Here is a 24,365-nt window from a genome sequence, read left to right as displayed (position 1 = left end):
TTTTTAAAGATTTTATGTATTTATTTGAGAGAGAGAGAGAGAGACAGCGAGAGAGGGAACACAAGCAGGGGGAGTGGGAGAGGGAGAAGCAGGCTTCCCGCGAAGCAGGGAGCCCGACGAGGGGCTCTATCCCAGGATCCTGGGACCATGACCTGAGCCGAAGGCAGACGCTTAATGACTGAGCCACCCAGGCGCCCCTCAAATAAAATCTTTAAAAAACTTATCTTCTGGGTGGTTCAGTTGGTTAACTGTCCAACCTTTTTTTTTTTTTTAAGATTTATTTATTTATTTATTTATTTGAGACAGAGAACGAGAGAGAGAGAGCACATGAGAGGGGGGAGTGTCAGAGGGAGAAGCAGGCTCCCTGCCGAGCAGGGAGCCCGATGCGGGACTCGATCCAGGGACTCCAGGATCATGACCTGAGCCGAAGGCAGTCGCTTAACCAACTGAGCCACCCAGGCGCCCTGTCCAACCTTTTTTTAAAATTTAAATTCAGGGGTGCCTGGGTGGCTCAGTCATTAAGCATCTGCCTTCAGCTCAGGTCATGATCCCAGGATCCTGGGATCAAGCCCCACATCAGGCTCCCTGCTCTGCCAGAAGCCTGCTTCTCCCTCTCCCACTCTCCCTGCTTGTGTTCCCCCTCTCGCTCTCTCTCTGTCAAATAATAAATAAAATCTTAAAAAAAAGAAAGGGGGCGCCTGGGTGACTCGGTCATTAAGGGTCTGCCTTTGGCTCAGGTCATGATACCAGGGTCCTGGGATCGAGCCCCGCATCGGGCTCCCTGCTCAGCGGGAAGCCTGCTTCTCCCTCTCCCACTCCCCCTGCTTGTGTTCCCTCTTTCGCTGTGTCTCTCTCAGTCAAATAAATAAAATTTTTAAAATAAATACAATTTAAATTCAATTAATTAACATATAGTGTATTATTAGTTTCAGAGGTAGAGTTCAGTGATTCATCAGTCTTATATAATACCCAATGCTCATTACATCATGTGCCCTCCTTATGGTGTCCGTCTCTTGGTCACAGCTCAGGTCTTTTTTTTTTTTTTTAAAGATTTTATTTGAGAGAGAGAGAGCACAAGCAGGGAAAGTGGCAGGCAGAGGGAGAAGCAGGCTCCTGGCTGAGCAAGGAGCCCAAGGCTGGCCTCAATCCCAAGACCCTGAGATCATGACCTGAGCTGAAGGAGCCACTTCACCCAGGCTCCCCATCAGCTCAGGTCTTGATCAAGGTTGTGAGTAGTCTATTTTAAAATAGAATATATCTTGGCAACTATGTTGCTTACAAGGATTAACCCCAAGATATCCATCATGGAGTACAAGGCTTTGAAACTGAAAACACAGTAACAGCCAGGGAAAAGGGCGGGGGGGGGGGGGGGGGCTACAAAATGTTAAGCAGTTAAATAGTTTCCACCACACACCCACCCCCGCCCCCCCCCAGGACTCCAAAAATTATTCATGTTTAATTATGCAACTTAAATTTACCTACATGCCTCCCTCTAGATCTGCACTGTCCAATCTGGTTGTCTCAGGCTATGTGGGACTGGCTATTGATAAGTCAAAGTTGGGATGTGTTAAAAACATACACCCTGGGTTTTAAAAATATGTAAAATCTTTTTTTAAAGATTTTATTATTTATTTTTAAAGATTTTATTTGACAGAGACAGACACAGCGAGAGAGGGAACACAAGCAGGGGGAGTGGGAGAGGGAGAAGCAGGCTTCCCGCTGAGCAGGGAACCCAATGTGGGGCTTGATCCCAGGACACCAGGATCATGACCTGAGCTGAAGGCAGACACCTAACCGACTGAGCCTCAAAATTAACTGATTACCTGTTGAATTATTTTAGATATTGCAAAGTTAGTTTCATTTGTTTAAACTTGGCTACTACAGTGTTTTAAATTACTGCTTTAGATGAGTGCAGGATGGATCATATCACTCATTATGTATGGCCAGCACCTCAAGTACTATGGAAAAACACAGCAGGCAGTTAATGGTAGTGCTTTCATTTCCACACCGCCTTTTAGAGATCGAGCCCCGCATGGGGCTGCTCCCTGCTCCGCAGGAAGCCTGCTTCTCCCTCTCCCACTCCCCCTGCTGTGTTCCCATTCTCTGTCCCCGTCAAATAAATAAAAAAATCTTCATAAAAATATTTTTTTTTTGGATTTTATTTACTTCAGACAGCGCGTGCACGCCCATGTGAGCAGGGGGGAGGGGCAGAAGAGGGAGAAGCAGATTCCCTGCTGAGCAGGGAGCCTAACGCAGGGCTAGATCCCAAGACCCTGAGATCATGACCTGAGCAGAAGGCAGACACTTAACCAACTGAGCCACCCGGGTGCCCCAGCCCATGAAAATTTCTTTAAAAGATTTGACAGAGAAAGGCACAGCGAGAGAGGGAACACAAGCAGGAGTGGGAGAGGGAGAAGCAGGCTTCCCACGTAGTGGGAAGCCTGATGCAGGACTCGATCCCATCATGACCTGAGCCAAAGGCAGACGCTTAATGACTGAGCCACCCATGCACCCTGCCCATGAAAATTTCTAATGAAATTGATTTAAGATACAGCTAACCTGAAAAACTTGAATTGTGGGGACTCCAGAATGAAAAAAAAAGTGTCATTCCCCCAGAAACTTGACTTCGTCACTGAAGCATGATGAAGAGACATTTCTTCATAAAATTATTGGCTCTAGGAAAGCGTAAACATTTACCAAAATACTTAAAAAATCTTATAGTACAACCACACATCGTTGATCACAAAACATGCCCAATAAGCAAGTTGGCCAGACTTAATGAACTCATTTTAAAAAGAAAGGTGTAGGGCGCCTGGGTGGCTCAGTTGGTTAAGCGACTGCCTTCGGCTCAGGTCATGATCCTGGAGTCCTGGGATCGAGTCCCGCATCGGGCTCCCTGCTCGGCGGGGTCTCCTTCTCCCTCTGACCCTCCCCCTCTCATGTGCTCTCTCTCTCATATAAATAAAATCTTAAAAAAAAAAAAAAAAGAAAGAAAGGTGTAACGGGCACCTGGGTTGCTCAGTTGGTTTGTCTTCTGACTCTTGGTTTCTGCTGAGGTCATGATCTCATGTGCTGTGGTACAGAGCCCCGTGTCAGGCTCTGCACTCAGCAAGGGGTCTGCTTGTGAAGGATTCTCTCCCTCTGTCCCTCCCCCAACTGTCTCTCTCAAAATAAATTTAAAAAATAAAGGTGTTAAGTTTTACCATTAAGTACACTTCCCTTGTATTGTGCTAATACAATGTGGAGTTGTAGGATTTTTCTAGGAAAAGGTGAATCATGAATTTTGTAGTAATAAAAGCAAATGAATTTTAAGTTCTGTAGTCCCTCCACCAAATTTATGCCCTATTTAACTTAGTGACAAAGTGATTTTCTAGTATTTTAGTACTTTTTAGTACTTTGTGCTACTGAAGACTTCAAAGGATTTAATGATCAAAGGGCATACCAAGAACTTGTAATAAGGCACTTTATTAAAATAAAAGTGCTTACATCCCTTTAATGTATTAATCTACTTCCTGAATAACATATGGAATAATGAACAAATACTGTACACCAATTCTGTTCCTTACAGTAGTAGGAAAACAGTATTATTATAGTAAGTTTGTTTACTCCTCCCAACTCCCTTTTACAGTTTTGCTCACCATGGTATTACCTAGAGCAGTTAACTGTTCTTAAAAAAAAAAAAAAAAAAAAAAAGGAATTTCTACCTAGTGTTCTGTAATAGCAATTGCAAAATGCTACAAAAAACTATGAAACAAATTCAAATAAGAATTCCAGGTAACTTAAATTAACACCAGTGTTGAGAAAACCATTTTTATTGTCATCACCACCCAGCGTATTTGTGCTGGATTATGTACCAAATGGCCAGATCTTCTAAAGAACATCTACATAACATTTCTTTCATGTTTCAAGAGATGAAAATAACTGTACAAGGTTAAGTACAAAAGTACACAAGACAGCGGACACGAAATATCCATGTATGAGATTTTATCCCACCTGCAGCTTTTATATATTTGAAAAGTAGAATTCATGAACTAAAAAATATTGTCCTTCTATAGTCCTGTCAAGTTTAATGGAAGTGTGTTTAACCTGATTACAACACTAACACCAGTATCACTGATCTGATATTTACAAAAAATCGTATTTTTCAATAAATTAAAGTCAATGCAACACCCATGCAAGCTAGAATGCTAGCTGTTTGGTGAACAAGGACCTGACATCAGAACCAGAAGTCCATAAAGTCCCAAACATTAAAGTCTGATCTTTTTCAAACTGCATCCATTCCTCGCATTGATGATGTGAAACCCAATCCCATTCCTCTTTGTGTGTGGGTCTGTGATCTTGCCATTTCATACTGAGCATCTAAATTTCTAAATACTTCTTCCTGTTGCTTCAAAGTCTTGTAACTTTCTTCATCAACTGAGCTACATCCAGCTTCATCTTCACTCTAAATTTCAGATAAAAAATATATTATTAAAATAAATGGAAATGAGAATAGGCTCTTCTTCTCAACTGACAGTACTGATAAATCACATTTTTAGGATATGTATTTACCTTCCATTCATTCATTTAGCACCCATGGAGTGCAAGGCAATGTTCTTTCTAGCTATTGGGATAAACCAGGATATAACAAAAATCAACTTCATTTCAGTGGGTATGAGGAAAAAAATGTAGAACATACCATTCAATATGTAAGTAAAGTCTAGGAGAAAAGCAGAAAATGGGGACGGTGTGCTTGCTATTTTTGTCTTACTATTATTTTTTAAAAGACTATTTACTTGAGAGAGAGAGAGAGAGAGAGAGAGACTGAGACACAGCATGAGTGGGGAGGAAAGGGAGAAGCAGGCTCCCCACTGAGAAGGGAGCCCTACGCGGGGCTGGATCCCAGGACCCCGGGATCATGACCTGAGCTGAAGGCAGACACTTAAGTGACTGAGCCACCCAGGCTACCTGTGCTTGCTATTTTTAAAAAGGCAAATGAGAAAGAACTAAAAAGTTGACATTTGAGAGAGACCAAAGGAAGGAATGATGCTGGGAGCTAAGAAAAGAATTAGAGCAGGGAAAGGTAGCAGCAAATGCAAAGGTTGTCTGGCAATGTTCCAAAAAAGCCAGTTTGGTGAAGCTTAGTTTAAGCCAAATACCCCTTCAACGAAAAACCAACTCCCTTAAGTAATCAATACCTGAGCGTTTGTGAACTTTCTTCCGGGGTGTTATATGAAATTTAATATGAAATCTGTACATTTCCACTTTATTCAAACAAAACAAAACAACACACACACCAAGAAAAACAAAAAACAAAGCCACCAAAAAACCCTACATCTTTAAAAAAGCTTTCTGGAAACATTAAATATTAAGGTCCGACTCCAAGTACAGTCAGTTTTTGTTTTTTTTTTTAAAGATTTATTTGTCAGAGAGAGCGCGCACGTGCACATAAGCACAGGGAGCGGCAGGCAGAGGGAGAAGCAGGTTCCTTGCTGAGCTGATGTGGGACTCGATCCCAAGACCTTGAGATCATGACCTGAGCTGGGCAGACACTTAACCAATTGAGCCGCCACCCAGGCATCCCTACAGTTAGCTTTAAATGAGCACTTTTTAGAAAGCAAATTCATTAATTCCCATTTACAATTTCATTTTTATTTACTAAGAAAAGCTTATGATCTAGAAAAAGGTTCATTTAAGGTATAAATAGGTTATAATCAACAACCACATTAATTTAAATTTAATAATCTGTATAGTCAGCTAATGATGACAACATAATTCTGTGAAATTAATCTGAAGCACAAAACAAAAAACCACCAGGAAGTACCCAGAGTTCATATATTACTGAAACTAACTTTTAGGGTGAGGACCAATGTTAACCTGAAAATGTTAATATGAATTTTAATTCAAAGTGTGTAACTCACCTTAATACCCATTAATTTCCTGAATTTGACATTTTGGTCCTTGTTTCCAAAATTTAATTTTTCCCATATTTCAGCAGACTGGGATTTGTCCTGTAAAGAAACACTGAACTTTTACAATTCATAAAATTTAGCTACGTCATAAGGTCTAAAAGAAATGATAACATTTATAGCATTGTGCCATGCAGTTTGTAATTATTTTCAGTTTATGAAAAGCCTAAGCCAAGGAGCATCTTCCCCCATTATAAATGTATGGGACTACTGTTTTTCTTTGAATCGCTACTGGTTTTCTTTTTTTTCTTTAAATTTTATTTATTTATTTATTTGAGAGAGAGAGAATGAGAGACAGAGAGCATGAGAGGGGGGAGGGTCAGAGGGAGAAGCAGACTCCCTGGCTACTGGTTTTCTTAGATCAATCTTTTTCCAACACTAAATTGTGGTAAATTAAAACAATTGAGTTTATAGAAAAAAAATAAACACAAACCAATCTTTTTCAATCCAAGTTTGTTTTCCTAAGCAACTGCTAATTAGGAATAAATGACAGAAGAGGAGAATTAAAGAACTTACCCCTTCTTTCTTGCCTTGCCAAAGCATTTTCCTTTTTTTCTCTTGCTCAGCAAATTTCATTGGATTCACAGCTGCTGGGTTATAATAGCTAGGTACAGCTATTCCGGTCTCTGCCAAAGCTTTAGCCTGCAGGGCAGCCATTTGAGCTGCCATAGCTATCTGAGGAGTTACTTGCGTTCCTGATGCCAACAAGGCAGCAACATTGAGCACAGAACCTCCGGTGGCTGCAGCTGCTAAGACAGAAGAGAAGCATAGATTTAATTTAAGACTAACCAAAACCAACCTCCTGATTTACAATACAGTAGTGCCTTTATATATAAGAACTAACCTAACAAAAAGGCAGAATACTTTTACCAAAATAAGGAGGTTAGTTTATAAAGCAACTAACATTTTAGGAAAAATTTATTGAAAATATTTATAATAGACATTTCCAGATATGATCCCTTATATGTACTAATACTTTACATATCTAAAAATAGTAAGAATTCTACAAATAGTAAAAAGATTTGTGATTTCAAAGAAAATGAATTATGGTACTTGTATGTAGCTAAACTTGTAAAAATAAATACTATTTGTATGGTTAAGTTTACAAAATGGTTCTTTAGACATTCATTTGAAATTCTTTAAAAAAAATTTTTTTTTTTTTAGATTTTATTTATTTGAGAGAGACAGAGATAGTGAGATAGCACAAGTGGGGAGGAGAGGGAGAAGCAGGGAGCCCGATGCGGGACTCGATCCCAGGACCCTGGGATCATGACCTGAGCCGAAGGCAGACGCTTAACCGACTGAGCCACCCAGGCGCCCCATTCGTTTGAAATTCTTAAACATTTAAGATATTAAACAAGTATGATGCACATTTAACAAATCCAAAGCCCAAATCCTACAGAAGTTAAATGCCCTGCCTGGTATTTCCATTTTAAGTGATTCAGTCAGGAACGGAGTCAATTTTTTGTAAACAGAAAGACTGTTCTGATTATTTTTCTGTCATCCCAGAATATAAGCTTAGAAAAGTTCTTTTAATTACTAATACTATGGGAATCCAGTTATGAAAGTTTTGTTGTAATCATGTATTAAAAGTAAAATGGTGGGGGTGCCTGGGTGGCTGAGGCGGTTGAGCTTCCAACTCTTGATTTCGGCTCAGGTCATGATCTCAGAGTTGTGAGATCAAGCCCTGCACTGGGCTCCAAGCTGGGAGTGGAACCTACTTAAGATTCTCTCCCCTCCTCTCCCTCTGCCTCACCCTCCCCGCCCCCCCCCATCTAAAATAAATAAATGAATAAAGGCAATTTGTACAATTTCTTAAAATTTTAAAAAAATTTTAAGTAATCTACACCCAATCTAATCACAACCCTGAGATTGAGAGATGCATGCTCTACCAACTGAGTCTGCCAGCCATACACAATTTGTACAATTTTAGATTATTTCAAGTACCACCGATTTACTAGGAATGTCAAAAAAAAAAAAACACCTTCCAGACTACATTTCATGTAATTCAATAAGCTCTCTCTGACCACCTTCAGTCATCCACAGGCAACGTTTGTGTTATGTCTAATAACCTGATTTCTTATCCCAGTTCAGTCATCATTTTAATAAACTTAATAAAATCATGACTAAAAGACATGTGCAGTGATGGCTGAAGTGTTATATGAAGAACAGTGACTGTCAAAATCAGGCCATCAACCAAGTAAGAAATACATATGCATGAAGATTTATGAGGTATGGGGCGCCTGGGTGGCTCAGTCGTGTAAGCGTCTGCCTTCAGCTCAGGTCATGATCCCAGAGTTCTGGGATCGAGCCCCGCATTGGGCTCCCTGCTTAGCGGGAAGCCTGCTTCTCCCTCTCACATTCCCCCTGCTTGTGTTCCCTCTCTCGCTGTGTCTCGTCAAATAAATAAAATCTTAAAAAAAAAAAAAAAAAAAATTTATGAGGTATGAAGGTTCACATTTCAATAACAACAACAGGTTTACAGTGCACTGACGGGTAGCAAGGATCATGGATTATTTTCTTCCTGTATTTTTCTGAGCTTTTCAGATTTTCTACAAAGAAATGCCATACTTCCATAGTAAAGAAAATAAATTACCTGCAGCTATTTCTTGCTGTTTTTGTTTTTCGACCATTTCCTTTTCTCGCTGTTCTTGTAATTTCTTTGCTCTTTCCAACCTGTGAAAGACAATTTCAATAAATTTAAAATAATGCTCAATATAAAACCCATATTTATCTTTGTATTTCTCCACATGTATAGAAACAAAACACTTAACGTAGAATTTTAAATTAAGATTAACACAAATTGGTATCTGTACGTGGGGAAAAAAGCATTCACTCTTAAGATAGTCACAGTTAAAGAGTATTTCAATACTGGTTTTAAACATTTTTAAATTCATGGAATAGCCAAAAAACTGGAATAGCTTTTACACACAGTTCCCACAGAGAATAGTTTTAAAAAATAAAAATTATTCAAACTTTATCAGTGCTGGTTATAGCAGTAAGGATAAAATTACATCTTGCAAATGACATACTGAGAACTGAGTAAGTCTTCGGGTATGTTAAAAGTAGTAAACAATGTTTACAGAATTACCTACATGCTTCTTGGGGGAAGCGGATATAGGATAAAGCCAATCAAAACGTAACAATTACAACTTTCGTAAAAAGACTTTATCATAGCCTTAAATAAAAATTAAAAAGCCAAATGTAAAAAAAGGGGCAAATAAACCCTATTTGCTATTCTCTATAATCTAATAAAATGGGGGAAAATTATTAGGGAATTAACCTTTAGCAGCTTAAGAAATTTATCATTAGCAATGGAACTAGAAACATGAAACACAAATTCATCCTCAGACAAAAGAGAGACTGTAGTTCGCACTAAATTTACTAATACATATACTAAATGTACTGTCATTATCTACTTCTTATACAGCAAACTGTTAGTATCATCTTCATGAGTTCCTGAAAGAGAAACCTCTTTTCTTCAAGAGTCCTTGATTTCCCAATCGTAAGTTAAAAGCCAACCCCTTCCTCCTTTAATGTGGTATAAAGGGGCAAAGATTAAGGAAAAGGTTTTTTGTTTTGGGGTACTATGGGCAGGAAAATGGCATCGGCTTTAACAACTGCTGAATTTACATAAAATGAATAAAACAATATGATTTTATTCCCTTTTATTGAGCACACATGCAAGAAAAGACACAGTACAGACTTGATTTTGTCCTTGGGAATAAGTTTCTGATTAGGGGTAACATTAAAATGTTGGTACACACACAAAAAAATAAAAAATAAAATAAAATAAAATGTTGGGACACAGATATTAAAACTATTTTCAAAGCAGTTCAAAAACTGTCCTTATTTAAAAACAAAAAAGGAACAACAAAAAGGTCTATATACCGTAGTATCTTATTAACAAAAGATCTGCCTTCAAATTTCAAAGTAGCCAAGGAGCAATCTGGTATTTCTTAAAAGAGTTATTTCATGTAAACTTGTCATCTGAAAACCACTAAGTAGATTATTTTTTTAAGTTAAAGTTTTAGATGCTAGTAATAGCTTCAACTTTAATAAAAGCCAAAAATTAAAGCGCAATGAACTTATAAAAGAATAGACTTTAGGGCTTAAAAAAAATACTGGTCAGACTTAACAGACCATTCTTAATAAGTTACTTGATATAATAAATTATTTAATTCTGTTGATTTTAGTTTCAGAAAGAAAGTATGATTCACTACTATTGGTGCGTATTTAAAATGGCCATTGCAGGTTGGAATTAACACCATTCACTAAGGTGAATGGAACGAAGAAGGGGCGAGCTCACACCTTTGCTGCTGCTGCTGTTCAGCTGGAGTTTCTGCCAGGCTGGGTTCACAGGGCAGCAGCCCATCAGGTTACATTGTGATAACTGTATTTTTGTAATGAAAAAAAAATACAAACTCAATTTCGTAAGGAAAAAACCCCAAAATCAAGAGTATAGTTTTCAGAATATGGGAAAACCTGAAAACAAGCACTTGGATTTTACTGTACTTCTTGCCTCTCTATGAGGCAGTTCTTTCAATGGTTTTGCACATTTCAGCCAGACAGCCCTGTGTGTAGTCCCACAATTACCAGAGAACATCTTTGAAATGCTTACAGAATTAAAACATAAAACGATCTCCCTGTTATCACAGCAGTAAAATTTATAAGATCAAATAAATCCCCTTGTAATGTTTATTATTTGCCACCTTCAAAATAAGAAACCTGATGACAGAATTGTTTCAGACTTTGTCTTCTTGAAAAAGGAAAACAAAAGGACAATGCAATTTCAGAGGCCAAATTTAAGAGTTCCTGAATCAGATTTAAGATTTCCAAAAAAGTTTCTATTGCAAACCAAACATATTTAGGAGCTTAAATTTGAGAAAAATGAATCAATCATGAAGGAAAACCGAAACTGTTGCAGACATCGTAATCTTTCCAGTTGCACAAATGGGTAAATGTTTAAAATGAGAATTAACAAACTACTTAGTACTAGATCAAAATTGGCACAGTATGTATCATGGCTACATTTAACTAGTTGACTTAAACCCTGAAAGCATTCACTTTGTCCACAGAATTGAGTATCTACTTCAAATTGAAAAGGAAAAATGCATCAAATAGAAAATATACGCACCTCCTAGCTAAAGCTTCTTGTGCATCCATTGCTGTGTTTCTGCCTCTGAAGGGAGGTGGACTGGGAGTTCGGCTTAAACTTCTGCTAAATCTTCTAGGTTTTTCAATTCTCTTCTTTCTATCTCTGTAATAAATCATATTTCACATGTTGCAATATGGCAAAGCAGTAATAATTAGTTCATTTTATCAAAATCAATTGTATTTACAGAGGTTTAACAAAAGTGCAAACAGCAGACAATATATTTTAGACCCTTTCCTCTCCACCTCTGTCCTACAGTTTCCACAAGGTATGGAAGTTCCTTGAATATGCTATTTTTCTGTAAGTTTATTTAACGTTCCCTGTTACAGATAGACTAAGATGTTTTCCAATCTTTTGCTATTATACCCAATGTTGCAAAGACTAGCCTTGAACATCAATCATTTTATATTCATGTAAGTATGTAGGATAAACCCCTAGTAGTGAGATCCATAGTTTAAATGTTCCTAGTATTTTAATCTACAGAGTTTGTAAACATCAAAAAAAAACAAAAACAAAAACAAAAAACCCAAGCACAAAATCAGTAAAACAAAAGAATTAAGAAAAGATAAACAATAGGCACTGAGCAGAATAAAACAGACTAGCAGTGATCAAGACTAGAAATGCCATAAAAATAAAAAAAAACCTAGAAATACCAGAAATAATGGCCCGTATACCCAGATGGAGAATAAAATATTAATGATAATGGTGAAATTATCATTTACCTACATTCGCTAAAATCCTAACCGGTAAAGCTCAAATTAGTAAACTACTAAAAACTAAACTATTGATTAAAAACCGATCAATAGCAGCTGTTTCTGCCCACGGGTCCTGTCCCTGTGTTTTTCTTTCTTTAAAGATTTTATTTATTTATCTGACAGAGAGGGAGAGAGCACAAGCAGGGGGAGCAGCAGAGGGAGGGAGAGGGAGAAGCAGGCTCCCTGCTGAGCAGGAAGCCCGATGTGGGGCTTGATGCCAAGACCCTGGGATCATGACCTGAGCCGAAGGCAGGCGCTTAACGACTGAGCCACCCAGGCGCCTCCCCGCTTTTAAAAAGATTTTATTTGACAGAGAGTGAGACAGCGAGAGAAAGTACACAAACAGGGGGAGTGGGAGAGGGAGAAGCAGGTTTCCCGCTGAGCAGGGAGCCCGATGCGGGGCTCGATCCCAGGACCCTGGGATCATGACCTGAGCAGAAAGCAGACGCTTAACGACTGAGCCACCCAGGGGGCCCTAGCTGTCCCTGTGCTTTAATAAAACCACCATTTTGGGGGAACCTGGGTGGCTCAGTTAAGCATGTGCCTTCGGGTCAGGTCATGATCCCAGGGTCCTGGGATAGAGCCCCTTGCTGCTCAGCAAGGAGTCTGCTCTCCTTCTCCCCTACCTCCTGTGCGCACGCACTCTCTCACTCAAATAAATGAAAATCTAAATTAACTGTAATAAACAGTCTATTTGTATCTGTATTTGTCTTTATAAACTTGAGCAACAAATTAACAAAAAAAAGCTTTTCCATTATTTAATATCAGTATCTGTGCATATGTACTATTAATAATTATCTGGGGCGCCCGGGTGGCTCAGTTGGTTAAGCGACTGCCTTCGGCTCAGGTCATGATCCTGGAGTCCCGGGATCGAGTCCCACATCAGGCTCCCTGCTCAGCAGGGAGTCTGCTCCTCCCTCTCATGCTCTCTGTCTCTCATTCTCTCTCTCGCAAATAAATAAAATCTTAAAAAAAAAATTAAAAAAAAAAAAATTATCTGATGTAAGTAAGTACAGACTAAATATATTCTGATTATTAAAAATTTTTCTCGTGTTCTTTATTGTACTTCCTGTCTCAACAAATTAAAGCCTCCTCTCAATCAAGATATTGAATTAAACTCATCTTTCTGAATACCTGAAACAGCATATACAGTATGGTGGGTTAAGCACATACTGACTTTGCATTCAGACATGCTTGGGACTTGGTCCTGACAGTACCATTTAATAACTGATTTGAGGCTTCTTGGGCAAGTTACTTAAGTTCTCTAAGCCCTATGGTCTTGACTCACAAAAGAGTTGTTTTGAGAATTAGATGAGCTAGTACATGGAAAGAGCTGTGACATAACACACAGCACGTGTTAGGCACTCAATAAATGTAAGCTACTGATTATACACAACATAATTCAACGTCCAAAACAACTGAAGTAATTTTAATAGCGACTATTTCTACCTGCACCTCACAGATCTGATTAAATGAGTATCTGTAAGAATGCAAGTATTTAAATTTGTTCTTTATTAATCAGAATGTTGTTAAAATATTTTATAACTCAAATAAAATTCAGTATCAACAATTTTGATATTCTCAGATTGAGGGAAGATAAACAGACCCTGTGAGGGAGCCATCTGATTTTATTCAAGATGATGAATACTTACCGACTTCTACTCCTTGTTCTACTTCTGCTTCTACTCCTATGCCTGTGTCTTGATCTTGAGCGGGAACGAGATCGGATCCGACGTTTTCTTTCCCTGCTTCTGGATCGTGACTTCTTCCTCTCTCTGCTTCTGGATCTTGACTTCTTCCGCTCCCTACTCCTGGATCGCGACTTCTTCCGCTCTCTGCTTCTACTACGATGACGCCTGAAATTAAAACACACAAATGTGTAGTTATTCAGAGCTGCGTCTTTTCAAATTACAGACATTATGAATTTTCTGCAGTATGTGCTGTCAAGCCAGGCAATAAACTACTCTGTATTGTGTATAGAAAGGCTAATTGAGGCTTCTAATGGAAGCAGTTGTAACAACAAATGAGCCTTTATTCTTGTTGATAATGTCTCAGAGGGAACACAATAAAGCTACATGTTAAAAATCCAATGCATCCTAACCCACCTTAAGATTGTTTAATAATTTAAAGTCTATTACTGCCCTATTGAAGTATTTCTGCAACTTAAAGATGACAAGTTACTCCACTAACAAAAAATTTTGATGCAGTCTGATACACCACATATATGTATTCCCACAGAAAATTCCAAACATACATTAAACACTGGCTTCTTTTAACAAAAGTCCCATAAGTTTTCTGCCATGACCCAGTTTTCAATACCACAAAGGAAAATCTAAATTAGAGTTTAGCAGCAAACAAATCCTACACTGACAATGTAAAAGGATTGTCATATTGGCTTAAACTAAGTCAGCTACATTTTTTTTCACTGCCAAGTGACAAGTAAATCATGAAATTAAAAAAAATTCACTAATTGCATGTTAATCATAATCATCCTTTATCCCCTAGTCTTGAACATCTTTTTTGCCTTTATCAGAAAACAGTGCCCCAAAGACTTCAGCTATTAGCAGTTGTTGGCAAAGGAATAGGTATGCTAGCAAAAAATACCTATTTTCTAATTAAGATTGTTTGGGTATTGCTGGGTTCATGAAAAGCTTTACATAATATAGCTCTTTACAATGACATTAACTCATAAATAAAACTTCTTACCTTTCACGAGACCTAGATCTTGAGTGACTTCTGCCTCTTGATGACTTTCTTTCTTTGCGTTTATGTCTGTCCTCTCCATTTTCAGATGAATTTAGTCGCTCTCTTCCTTTATCAGAAGAATGATCTTTGTCATTATGTTCCTCAGACTTGTGTTTCTTAGATGATTTATCTTTGGATTCATGTCTTCTTGCCTGTTTTAAGAAGAAGTTGGTTCTTTCAGGAAAATAGTGCAACAAAGAGAGTTAGTATGGGTATCAGTAGACAAAAATGTTGTGATGCAACATTAGTAACCTTAGGAGTGTGTGGCAAATAAAAAAAATGATCTAGTTTCACATCACCCAAATGTTGCAGATGAGTATTACTAATCTTATTGTCTTTATAAATCCCCCAAATGCAGTTTCCTCCCCATATTAACAATTAAAACAATGATTTTCAATGTTGAAATAATATTGAAAAAACCATTATTATCAGAAAAAAGAGGAATCCCTGATGTTTCTTTTATCTAAAGGAGTAAGGGAAGTACACACGTATCAAAACTTTCAAAAATTTCCAACAGACCTTTTAGAGAAACAGATCACGTATACATATACACATCAACTTCTGTAACCGGAGTACATATTATTTTAGGTTTAAAAACTTAACAATAGTGAAGATGATCAGGACACAAAGAAATGCACCAGAAAACGCATTTCAATTAGGTTGCTAAATAAGATTAATCTTACTAATTATTAGTATTTTCTGCAATTTTAAATTACTTTACGCAGAGTTGAAGTGTCCTTTTTATAGCTATACTGCCACATCCTCTCTAAAAGACGGCTCTTGATTTTTCTCCCAATGTCTAAACTGTGAAGCAATCACTTTTCATCTTGCAATATCCCAACGGGCAGACGTTCTATTACATTTCATGTACCTAGGGTAGAAAATGGCAACCGTATCTGTTTTAATTTTTATGAAATCACACTAGGCATAACATAATTAATCCCTATACCATTATACAATAATACTTCCCCCATACTCTGAAAGATAAAAAACAAGGTTTCTGCTTTCACAACATATGCAGAGACTGAGCTAAAATTAATTGCATGATCAAGTCTCCATCCTACTCTCACATACCAAATTAGGAAGTGATAAACATTAGATCTCCTCACATTAAGTTGTCAAATCCATCTTTTAGCTAAGGCTTAAAAACCTGGACATCTCAGAATCACAATTTTAAAGCTGGAAGGAAACTCAGATCCTCTAAACTTCCCTTACTTTAAGTACAACTAAACGAAGATCTAAAGTCACAAAGCTACATGGTAGCAGCTGAACCCAGACCCCATGTTGTTCTTATGCCCAGGCCTCTGCTTTTCTACCACAACAGGACACTTAATTCATGTTTCCCAAAAGGCCATTCCATTTTTCTTTCCACTCAAGATTAACTTTGCTTAAAAACAAAAACTTGGCCAAACATTTTGGAACATGCATGATATATCTGAAAAGAATCATAGTATGTTATTTAATATTTTGCAGAAAAATAAAGAGACCTGGAGACACAGCTAAATTTTAGTCTCATTGCCAGTTCTCTGTAATATGAGCTTATAAAAGTATTTCCTTGATTTTGCCATATAGTGGCAAACTGGAAAAGCTTTAAGTGGTTCAACTTCCAAAGGTTTTAGAGTTTATTTCAAACCAGTTTTCCAAACATAACATTACTATTAATTAAAAAAAAAAAAAGACATTAAAACCCTTAACTGATTTAAGATATACTTAAGGGAAATAGGAGTTTGAATGACTAATAGTTACCTTATCATGAAGTAGGCTTATTATTTTGCTATCTGAGTCTGCAGCGTCTTCAGTTCAGTCTCTTCGCGCATTAGCACGCTGAGTATGATTTATTATAGAAATGTTATCATGTGAGCTAAACAAAATAGTCATTTTCACAAAAACTCTCCTAAATTAAAAATTTAACAGAGCTTCCATTAGGGGAAGAGGTGAAGTCCCTGCCCACATTTTTTTAGGAGTCCCTTGCCCAGCCCCCACAAGACTCTTCTCCTCCCTTTTTGGCTCCTACTTCTGTTCTTCCTTGTTGGCTCATTCCTTGTCTTCTCAGGTGGGCGAGCAAGTTAACTCCTGCTTTTCTTTCATACAGCTGCTTTCTTTTTCCTCAAGTTTTGCTGTCACCGCCACCTTTCCAGCTGTCCCTCACAGACACTTTTATTTCCAAATTCAATACTATTCTTAGGGAAACTGAGCTGGTTTTCTAATGAGAAGAGGACTCTCGTTATCTTCCATAAAGAAAAAGCCCAGGTATCTAGGATATTCCTACTTAAAGATGATTGCTATATGAAAATCCTGAGCAGTTGTCAGGTATAAGGAGACTCGGGACCTCAAATTAATGGAAGCTCTGTGTGACAGGCCTAAAAAAACCAATTATAATCTTCATATGAAATTTTTATTGTGAATATTTTCACAACATAATAAAATTAATAGTTTTTGAATGAACTTTTCATATAAACAACTATCTTCTTGAAAAATGATGAATCCATATCATGCTTATTTTATAACCCAATTAACCTTTTAAATTTCAAGTTTTGGTACTTACCTTGATAATATCATATATTCACACAAACATTTCTACCAGATACTTTACAAGAATTTTAAAGTGCCTATTCACTACAAAGTGTTAATTACCTCTTTGCTTCTGCTCCGGCTCCTGTGTTTTCTTCCTTCATTATCTGTAAATACATACAAAAATTCACCATAAACAAGATACAGAAACATCTCAAACACAAATTCCAATACTCAAAAGACAATTTCCAATCCATTTTACTAAATTAAAATTCTACTTATATCTTCTAAAGACTATTTTTTGGCAGGGTGGGATTATTCTACTTAATACCACTGTATATATTTGAAACAAATCAAGCAATCTGAAAACCAGAATGTAACTGAGTGTAAGCAAAACAAACAAAAAACCCCCCAAAATCCTCCACAACAAATCAAAAACATATATACTGTCTTTCAGTTTTGTCACAGATTTTTTTTTTTTTTTAAAGATTTATTTATTTGAGAGAGAGAATGAGAGACAGCACAAGAGGGAAGAGGGTCAGAGGGAGAAGCAGACCCCCTGCTGAGCAAGGAGCCCGATGCGGGACTCGATCCCGGGACTCCAGGATCATGACCTGAGCCGAAGGCAGTCGCTTAACCAACTGAGCCACCCAGGCGCCCCTGTCACAGATTCTTAATTCACAAAACACTGTGTCTAGCCCATTTTGTTTTGCATTGCATAAAAAATTTATAAAGGGGCTTATTAGAGGTAAAAAAGAACAAAACAAGAATGCATGAGAATAAACAGTTTGAACTGTATTTAGCATAAGTAGTCAACAGGCCGCTATAGTTTAGAAATTTCTATTCAAAAGTGACTTTATACTGTACAGTTTCAAATATATACATAAAATTACATTTTAACTACTTTATAGATAATTTATCTGTGGGCATTAAGCATAAATAACTGGAGCCCAGATCTTAAAAAAAGAAAACTCTTAACTCATTAGTATTCTACTTCTCAGTTAACCTCTTCATTAAATCGCAATACTAATTTAAAAAATATACAGCAAAACATCCTACTTTCTATACCACATCAGTCTAATTTTTTTTCAAGTAAATGAGTAAGAAATCTCAAAACGCCAAAACCTCTCTTCAGAAATATTTTAACATTAAGTTAAATGAAAAACAAGGTTAAAAATGGTCTTGTAACTTTTATCAAAAAGCACATTAAATAAGCTCAGAACACCACTGCCCAGACACAGCTTTCAAAAGACTTTACCAATGTTGAAAGACTGAAATTTAAACATCTCAGGGTTAACAAATAATGACTGTGACACAAACTTAAACATGTATTTTGGCCTTTGGCCAAGTCATAAAATTTCTGCATGAGGACATTTTTCTCATAACTGAAAAAAATCTCCAGAAAATTACCAATGTACTTCCATTATTCATTTCTCAACTGGGAAGAACATGTATTAATTATATCAAAAACTAAATCTATGTCTTATACACACATCTACACGGATAGTGGTAATTACAGTTTCCAACAATTCATACCTGACTTTCGTTTTCTTTCTCTTGACCTTGATCGTGATCTTGAATAATGATGTTTTGAGGCTCTAGGAGAAATAGATACATCTGACTGCTCTTTTTTCTTATCTCTATCTGGGGATGTCTTTTCTGGGGCTAGTCCATCTCGCTCTGTATCACTAGCCTAAAAGTTTAAAGAGAAATGATTATTAAGTTCTTAATTACATTTAAAATGTTTCTAATTTCTTAAAAGAGAAAGAGGGAAGAGAATCATCCTGGAGTTTTACAAAATTTAAAAAAATCAATAAATGAGAATGGCCAATTTCTAAGTAGCTAATTATCTGTACCTGATCAGTCCAAATAAATTGAAATGACTAATTCAGTAACAAAGAGACATACGTAATTAGGCGGATGTCTTTAACTTTTAAAAATCATTATTTTCATAACTTTCAAAACAATGGGGGAAGGGGAAGAGTAGGGGTTCCAAGTATTTCCAATAAACATTCAAGCAGAGAAAATGCTGTCCATTTTAGATTTGCGAAGTCATTTACCTGACTTTACCAATACTTTTATTTTAAATTAGAATACATTAAAAAGGCATTTAAAACGAACTAGTAAAATTTAAAGAGACTTAAGTCTGTAAAATCTAAGAACAGCAGAGAATGCTTCTAGATTATAAAAGAATAAGCAAAATTAACTTACCTATCTGAGAACCCAATCTTAATTTCATCAACCCTCTTTAATGAAAACAGCCCCTTGGCACAGTGCTGCTGCAAAATATGGTCTGCCTCTCCTCACATATGCTCTGGGCTACGGAAACATTAAGTCGTTTCTGCTTTAAAGCATTTTATAAATCCTGACAATGCAAATTTTGTAAAAAATAATCAAGTATACACACTCTTTCCCAAGAGTCCTGATTTACTTAAAAGGAGGTTCCTTCATCTAAATAGTTCCCTGTTTTCCCATTTACTTGCTCATAACTGAGTACTCAGCACAGCAATCAATCAACAATTGAAGAAATGAATTCCTGTTACTAGTTCTCAATTAAAAAAAAGAAGTATTTCTGTGGCTCTGTTGAACGGTGTGGCCCAAATTACAAACAGGAGTATCACACAAAGAAAGACACTGATTTAAATGAGTCATAGAAAAAAGCTTTGAGAAGCTAAAACCTGAATGTTCCCAAGTCAGATTTTGATAAAAGGTAGGGGAATCAATTTCAGTAGTATGTGGAAGGTAGACTACTTGGCCCTTGACTTAAGAAAGGTTTTCACATTTTTGAAAGGATTATTAAACAAGGAATGGGCCAGAGACTATATGTGATCCACAATGCCTAAAATATTTATTACCAGGCTGTTTACCAAAAAATCTGGATTGGATAAATAGGGATTTTCAGGAGGAATAATATGACAACAAACTCCTTCCCTTAAGAAAATCAGTCCAGAAAACAAATGCCAAGGGAACTATTTAGGGAGTAATTTAACAAATGAAGTGTGAGAGATTACATTACTTCAGAAACTATTTACTGAGAGTCACAAATGTGCAAAACTCAATGCTAGACTCAAAAAATAAATTGATTATAAAAGAAATTTACACACTTAGCTAGGGTGAAATACATAAATGTGTTAAACCTCTAACAATGGTAAAAAAACAAAATAAAACAATCAAGCACAAAGGAAGCAACTAATTACTGGAGAGACTCTCATGTGACCACACATTCCTTCTCCAGTTTTCTATGTATGGGTGATTTCTGGAATCATAAAATTTTTGTGATGAAAGCTTTCATCACAGAAACAAGTTCAACTTTCTGATCTTACAAAGGAGATCCAGCAACATTACCTGCCTCTCCCAGGATGGTACTCTAGCTCTTTGCTGTCTACTATCAAATAAATGATGCTGTATCACACACACAATTAAGGATAATTTAAGATTTTCACAACACCGGTCATTTTCTTTTAATTCTCGTTCTCATCATTATCACTATTATGTACTTCACATGTCTGTGATGTTGTGAAGTGCTGGTAGAGCTTACATTTGGTAAAATAAAATTACAAAACTGAAGCTCTGCTATCACTTCTCGCAGTGCATGCGACTTCTCTGCCAAAACCAGCATTCCTGAATCACTGGCACATCTCATTCACTTTTCCAGAGATCATGATGAGAACTGAAAAAAACCTTCCATGGAAAAAGCATCTAGACCAAGCAGTACAAGTTTTCAGTCAATGGTTTATTTACATGCTTAAAATCGCAGAAGCCTGGCATTAGGGAAGTCAAATGCCCTTTGCTTAAAGGCAGGCATCCTGCAATACAAGATAATAACTTACACCAAATAGCCATTTTCACCTGTAAAATCTACTGCAGAGAAAAAAAAAAAAAAAGCATCCTATCACTAAACAGACTACAAGTGATAGGTGGCCACTTCTCCCATACAAAACTTTTATTTCCATGAGGCTATTTTATTGTGGTATAATGAAAAGTATCCAAAAAATCAATTGAATAAAATTTCTCTGAAAATTTGTGAGTTTTATTTCAATTTATCAGGGATGTACATACTACTAAGTCTTAAATGCTAACTGCAAAACTGTCTTCTACTCCAGCACCTGCTTTTTTAGGCCACCACTGTTAACATTTACATCCTGTTTAAAACGCTAATGATGCTCAAGACATAGTACACAAATCTTTTCCCAGTGCAAAGAAGGTACACTGGATTTAGTACTAGGCCACTTCTCCAGGGGACTGTGTCTTTTTATTGAAGGAGGCACTGAAGGACCAAACGTCTGAACTGACTTCATTTTTTAAAATATTTGAGCCCAAGTAAAACAACGCTATTCTTTAAAGCACATTAGAAGGCCCCAAACACTATTTAAACAAAGGAAAACATTACATCGATTAGTTGCACAAACACCAAATAGCCTTCCAACTGTTTGAAACCTTATGAAAAATCAGTTCTTAATTCAATTAGGTATCGGGGGAGGGGAGTGCAGAAACCACCCTAATTCCAGATACCCCAATTTTTAGCAAGGGCAAACTACAAATTTTTCGGTATATTTATAGTCTTACTTATTTTTGAAGGTAAGTAAATAGAACTTTCTAGTCAGCGGAAAGGAATACAAGATGCTCGCATTTCTCTTTTAACACGGTTAAGGAAAATTAAGTAATCACAATAATGTGATCCACCAGAATTGGGCATCTTATACCCAGAGCAGGTTTTTTAGAGAACTATAGTGCTTATTTAAAATTAAATGGGTCAAAGAAGGGTTCTTAAATTTAAGAAACAACGCCAATGAGAAGGCTTTATTTTAATGCTTCTCAAAGACTTCAAAATGATTACATCACGAGCCGCTTCGGAAAGGGAACAACAGTCGGAATTCGTAGTTCCAAAACCTTCTCGTAATTAAGTCGATTTCTTTACTCCCTTTGAGCAAGCAACACCTTCCTCAGCTCTGTACTAAGGATTAAACTAAGGTTTTCACCGATAGAACACTAATTAAAATTATGCAACCAGAATTCTACTGAGCGTAAGCAAAAAACAAAAACAAAACAAAACAAAACGTTACAAGACGATTCTCTTCTCCCGTTCTACGCCTTACAGACAACGCCTTTCTGACCCAATACTTTTCAAAGACCCCCGTCCCTTTTTTCCCTTCCCCAACCCTACCCCAAAGCGAACATAAATTCCCAAGCCCTAATGAAACTCAACGTAAACGACTAATAAGAATGAGTAAGCTAAACTGGAAGCCGGTCTGTGGGTCCAACGGAATACAGAACTAGGAAAGAGATGAGGAAAGTTCTGGAAAAAAAAAAAAAAAAAAAAGACACTCCCTGCGGCTCCCCACCCCCACCGACACCGCCTCATTTCCCCCTCCCTAAAGCAGGCAGCCATGATGGCGGGCGCAGAAGAAGGCCGCGGCGCCATTTTGTCCACACACACACGCGCGGACAACAGCTCTGAGAGCCGTTCCCCCACTCTTTGGAAAGTAGCAGAAAAATATCCCTGGTTTTAAACTCAGAGTCGGCACCTACCGCCATAGTCCAGAGTTGTAGCCGCTAGGGCGGCGCCTCCACTCGCCACTCTCAACAGTACCGGCCGCCCCGACGCTTCACCACAGACTAAATCGCTCGCGCGAGAGACCCGGATGGCACAAAGGGGATGAGGCCCGGTGCGTCGCACGGCTTGCTGGGAAAAAAAAAGGTGGTGATAAGAGTCTCTATAGCAACGCGATTCGAGGAGGTGATTGGTTGTTCTTTTGAAGGGGGCGGGTAAAGCCAGGGAGGAGGGCGGGGCCAAGAATACACCCTAGATTGCGTAGCCTGGAAATCGGAACGGGTGGAATTTAGGGTGGGGCGACCTCCTGTTTCGATTGTAAAGCAATTTTGGCCTCCTCCGGCCGCCGTAAAGGGGGTTGGGTTTGGTATTCTCCCGCCAATTTAAACCCGTGGGCTAGACCCTGAAGAGATTAGGGACAGCTGTAGGTGGCAGGAAGAGGGACGATAAATTTGACTGTTCTTCTTTAGTTTCTTCAGTTGCAGGTGAGGAGTGGGAAACGCGTTGCTGTAGAGATCTGGGGGTGGGTTCAGGTCGAAGTAACAGCGGCCTCAGCTCAATTCGGGTGTTTTCCCGTTAGGACGCTGGCGGGAGAGAGTTTGAAGTCGGTTCTTGCTGGTCCGTTGTCCAGCTGGGAGCGATTGTGCATGGGGGCTTAACTGACACTTTCATTTCGTTTAATTCGCTAATAGGTTCTCCACCCAGCAGCGCGACTGATGTCAAATCGTTAATCAAATCAGGTCACTCGTCTCCTTAGTGCCCCTGTATTACCGAGCATAAAAATCCAATCTTCAAGTCGGGAATTCGTTTAGCTTCTGCACTGTTCCATTTTTACTATGGCCTGGCAGCCGCCCAGACTCATTCCAGCCTCCGAGCCTTTGCACTCGGCCTGCATCTCTGTTCTCCCCGAGCTTTGCAGAGTTGGCTCCTTGCTCTTGGGATCTCAGCTCTGATGTCCTCTCTTTCCTTTACCTAACAGGTTCTTCTTAGGCGACCTCCCCCCCCGCCCCCACCTGAGCATCGTTCAAAACCTTTGGCACTGTTTGTAATTTTGCACGTATTTATTTATTTTTGTTGGGAGGCAGTGTAACAGTTAATAGGCGTGAATTTCTGTGTTGTCTAACTACATCATTTACTCGCTTTAGGCCACCTTGGCCATTTATTTAATCCCTGGCTCTTGTCTTTGCTGTAAAATGGGTTGTTGTGCAGATTAAATGAGTAAAGCATTCAAAACTATCTTGCATACTCAATACATTTTAACTATTTAATTTTTCCTTCGTAGACGAATATAGACTTCATAATGATTGAAGGCCTTTTCTGTCTTCCGGGCTGTATTCCAGCCCTAGAACAGTCCCTGACACAAAGTAGGCATCCAAAACATTTGTTGAATGAGTGACTGTGACTGCCCTGGAAGGCTGATAGTATTTCTCTATTTTTTTTCAGATGTGGGACACAGAGACCCATAAAAGTATTCACCCCAACCTGTCCCTCCTGTCTTAATCTCCTTCCAACTCCCACCCAAACACCAGCCACTAGAACTATTGTCTGTTCTAACATGCTTTATTTTGTACCCTTGCTCCCACTCTTGGTAAGAACTCTTTTCCTGTATTTAAAAACCTCCTATGACCATAGCCTAAATGTTACCTGCTTCCACCAATGAAAATAATAAATTACCTAACACTTAAAATATTGAGTGCTTG

General features: G+C 37.9%; 1 protein-coding gene across 4 annotated transcripts; it reads right to left on the bottom strand.

The window, feature by feature from the left end:
- Positions 1-3,790: 3,790 nt before the first annotated feature.
- Positions 3,791-23,493, bottom strand: RSRC2 (arginine and serine rich coiled-coil 2). Of its 4 annotated transcripts, none has more exons than XM_035016913.1 (10): positions 22,644-23,493; positions 18,651-18,807; positions 17,238-17,281; positions 14,565-14,755; positions 13,511-13,714; positions 11,086-11,208; positions 8,545-8,624; positions 6,465-6,697; positions 5,901-5,990; positions 3,791-4,444 (listed from the first exon to the last, which is right to left on the bottom strand). In XM_035016913.1, exons 1-10 carry the CDS (start codon positions 22,647-22,649, stop codon positions 4,265-4,267), a joined length of 1,308 nt encoding a protein of 435 aa, XP_034872804.1. In that variant the 5' UTR covers positions 22,650-23,493; the 3' UTR covers positions 3,791-4,264. The 4 variants fall into 4 exon arrangements, with proteins under 4 accessions (XP_034872804.1, XP_034872805.1, XP_034872806.1 ...); XM_035016914.1 differs by having other exon boundaries at positions 6,465-6,694; positions 22,644-22,806; XM_035016915.1 differs by lacking the exon at positions 22,644-23,493 and adding an exon at positions 16,350-16,427 and having other exon boundaries at positions 14,565-14,777; positions 18,651-18,689.
- Between the last annotated feature and the right edge of the window lie 872 nt (positions 23,494-24,365).

This window comes from Mirounga leonina, unplaced genomic scaffold (assembly GCF_011800145.1).
Source record: "Mirounga leonina isolate KUSES-001 unplaced genomic scaffold, KU_Mleo_1.0 Mir_171, whole genome shotgun sequence".
Lineage (NCBI taxonomy): Eukaryota > Metazoa > Chordata > Mammalia > Carnivora > Phocidae > Mirounga > Mirounga leonina.
This window is presented reverse-complemented; position numbering and strand designations above follow the sequence as displayed.

Excerpts from the sequence above, each read along its gene's own strand:
- RSRC2 (XM_035016913.1), bottom strand. Across the intron at positions 14,756-17,237 it reads GCCGGAGCAGAAGCAAAGAG|GCAAGAAGACATGAATCCAA; the intron begins GTAATTAACACT and ends TTCTTAAAACAG. Across the intron at positions 11,209-13,510 it reads AGAACAAGGAGTAGAAGTCG|AGATAGAAAGAAGAGAATTG; the intron begins GTAAGTATTCAT and ends GATTTATTACAG.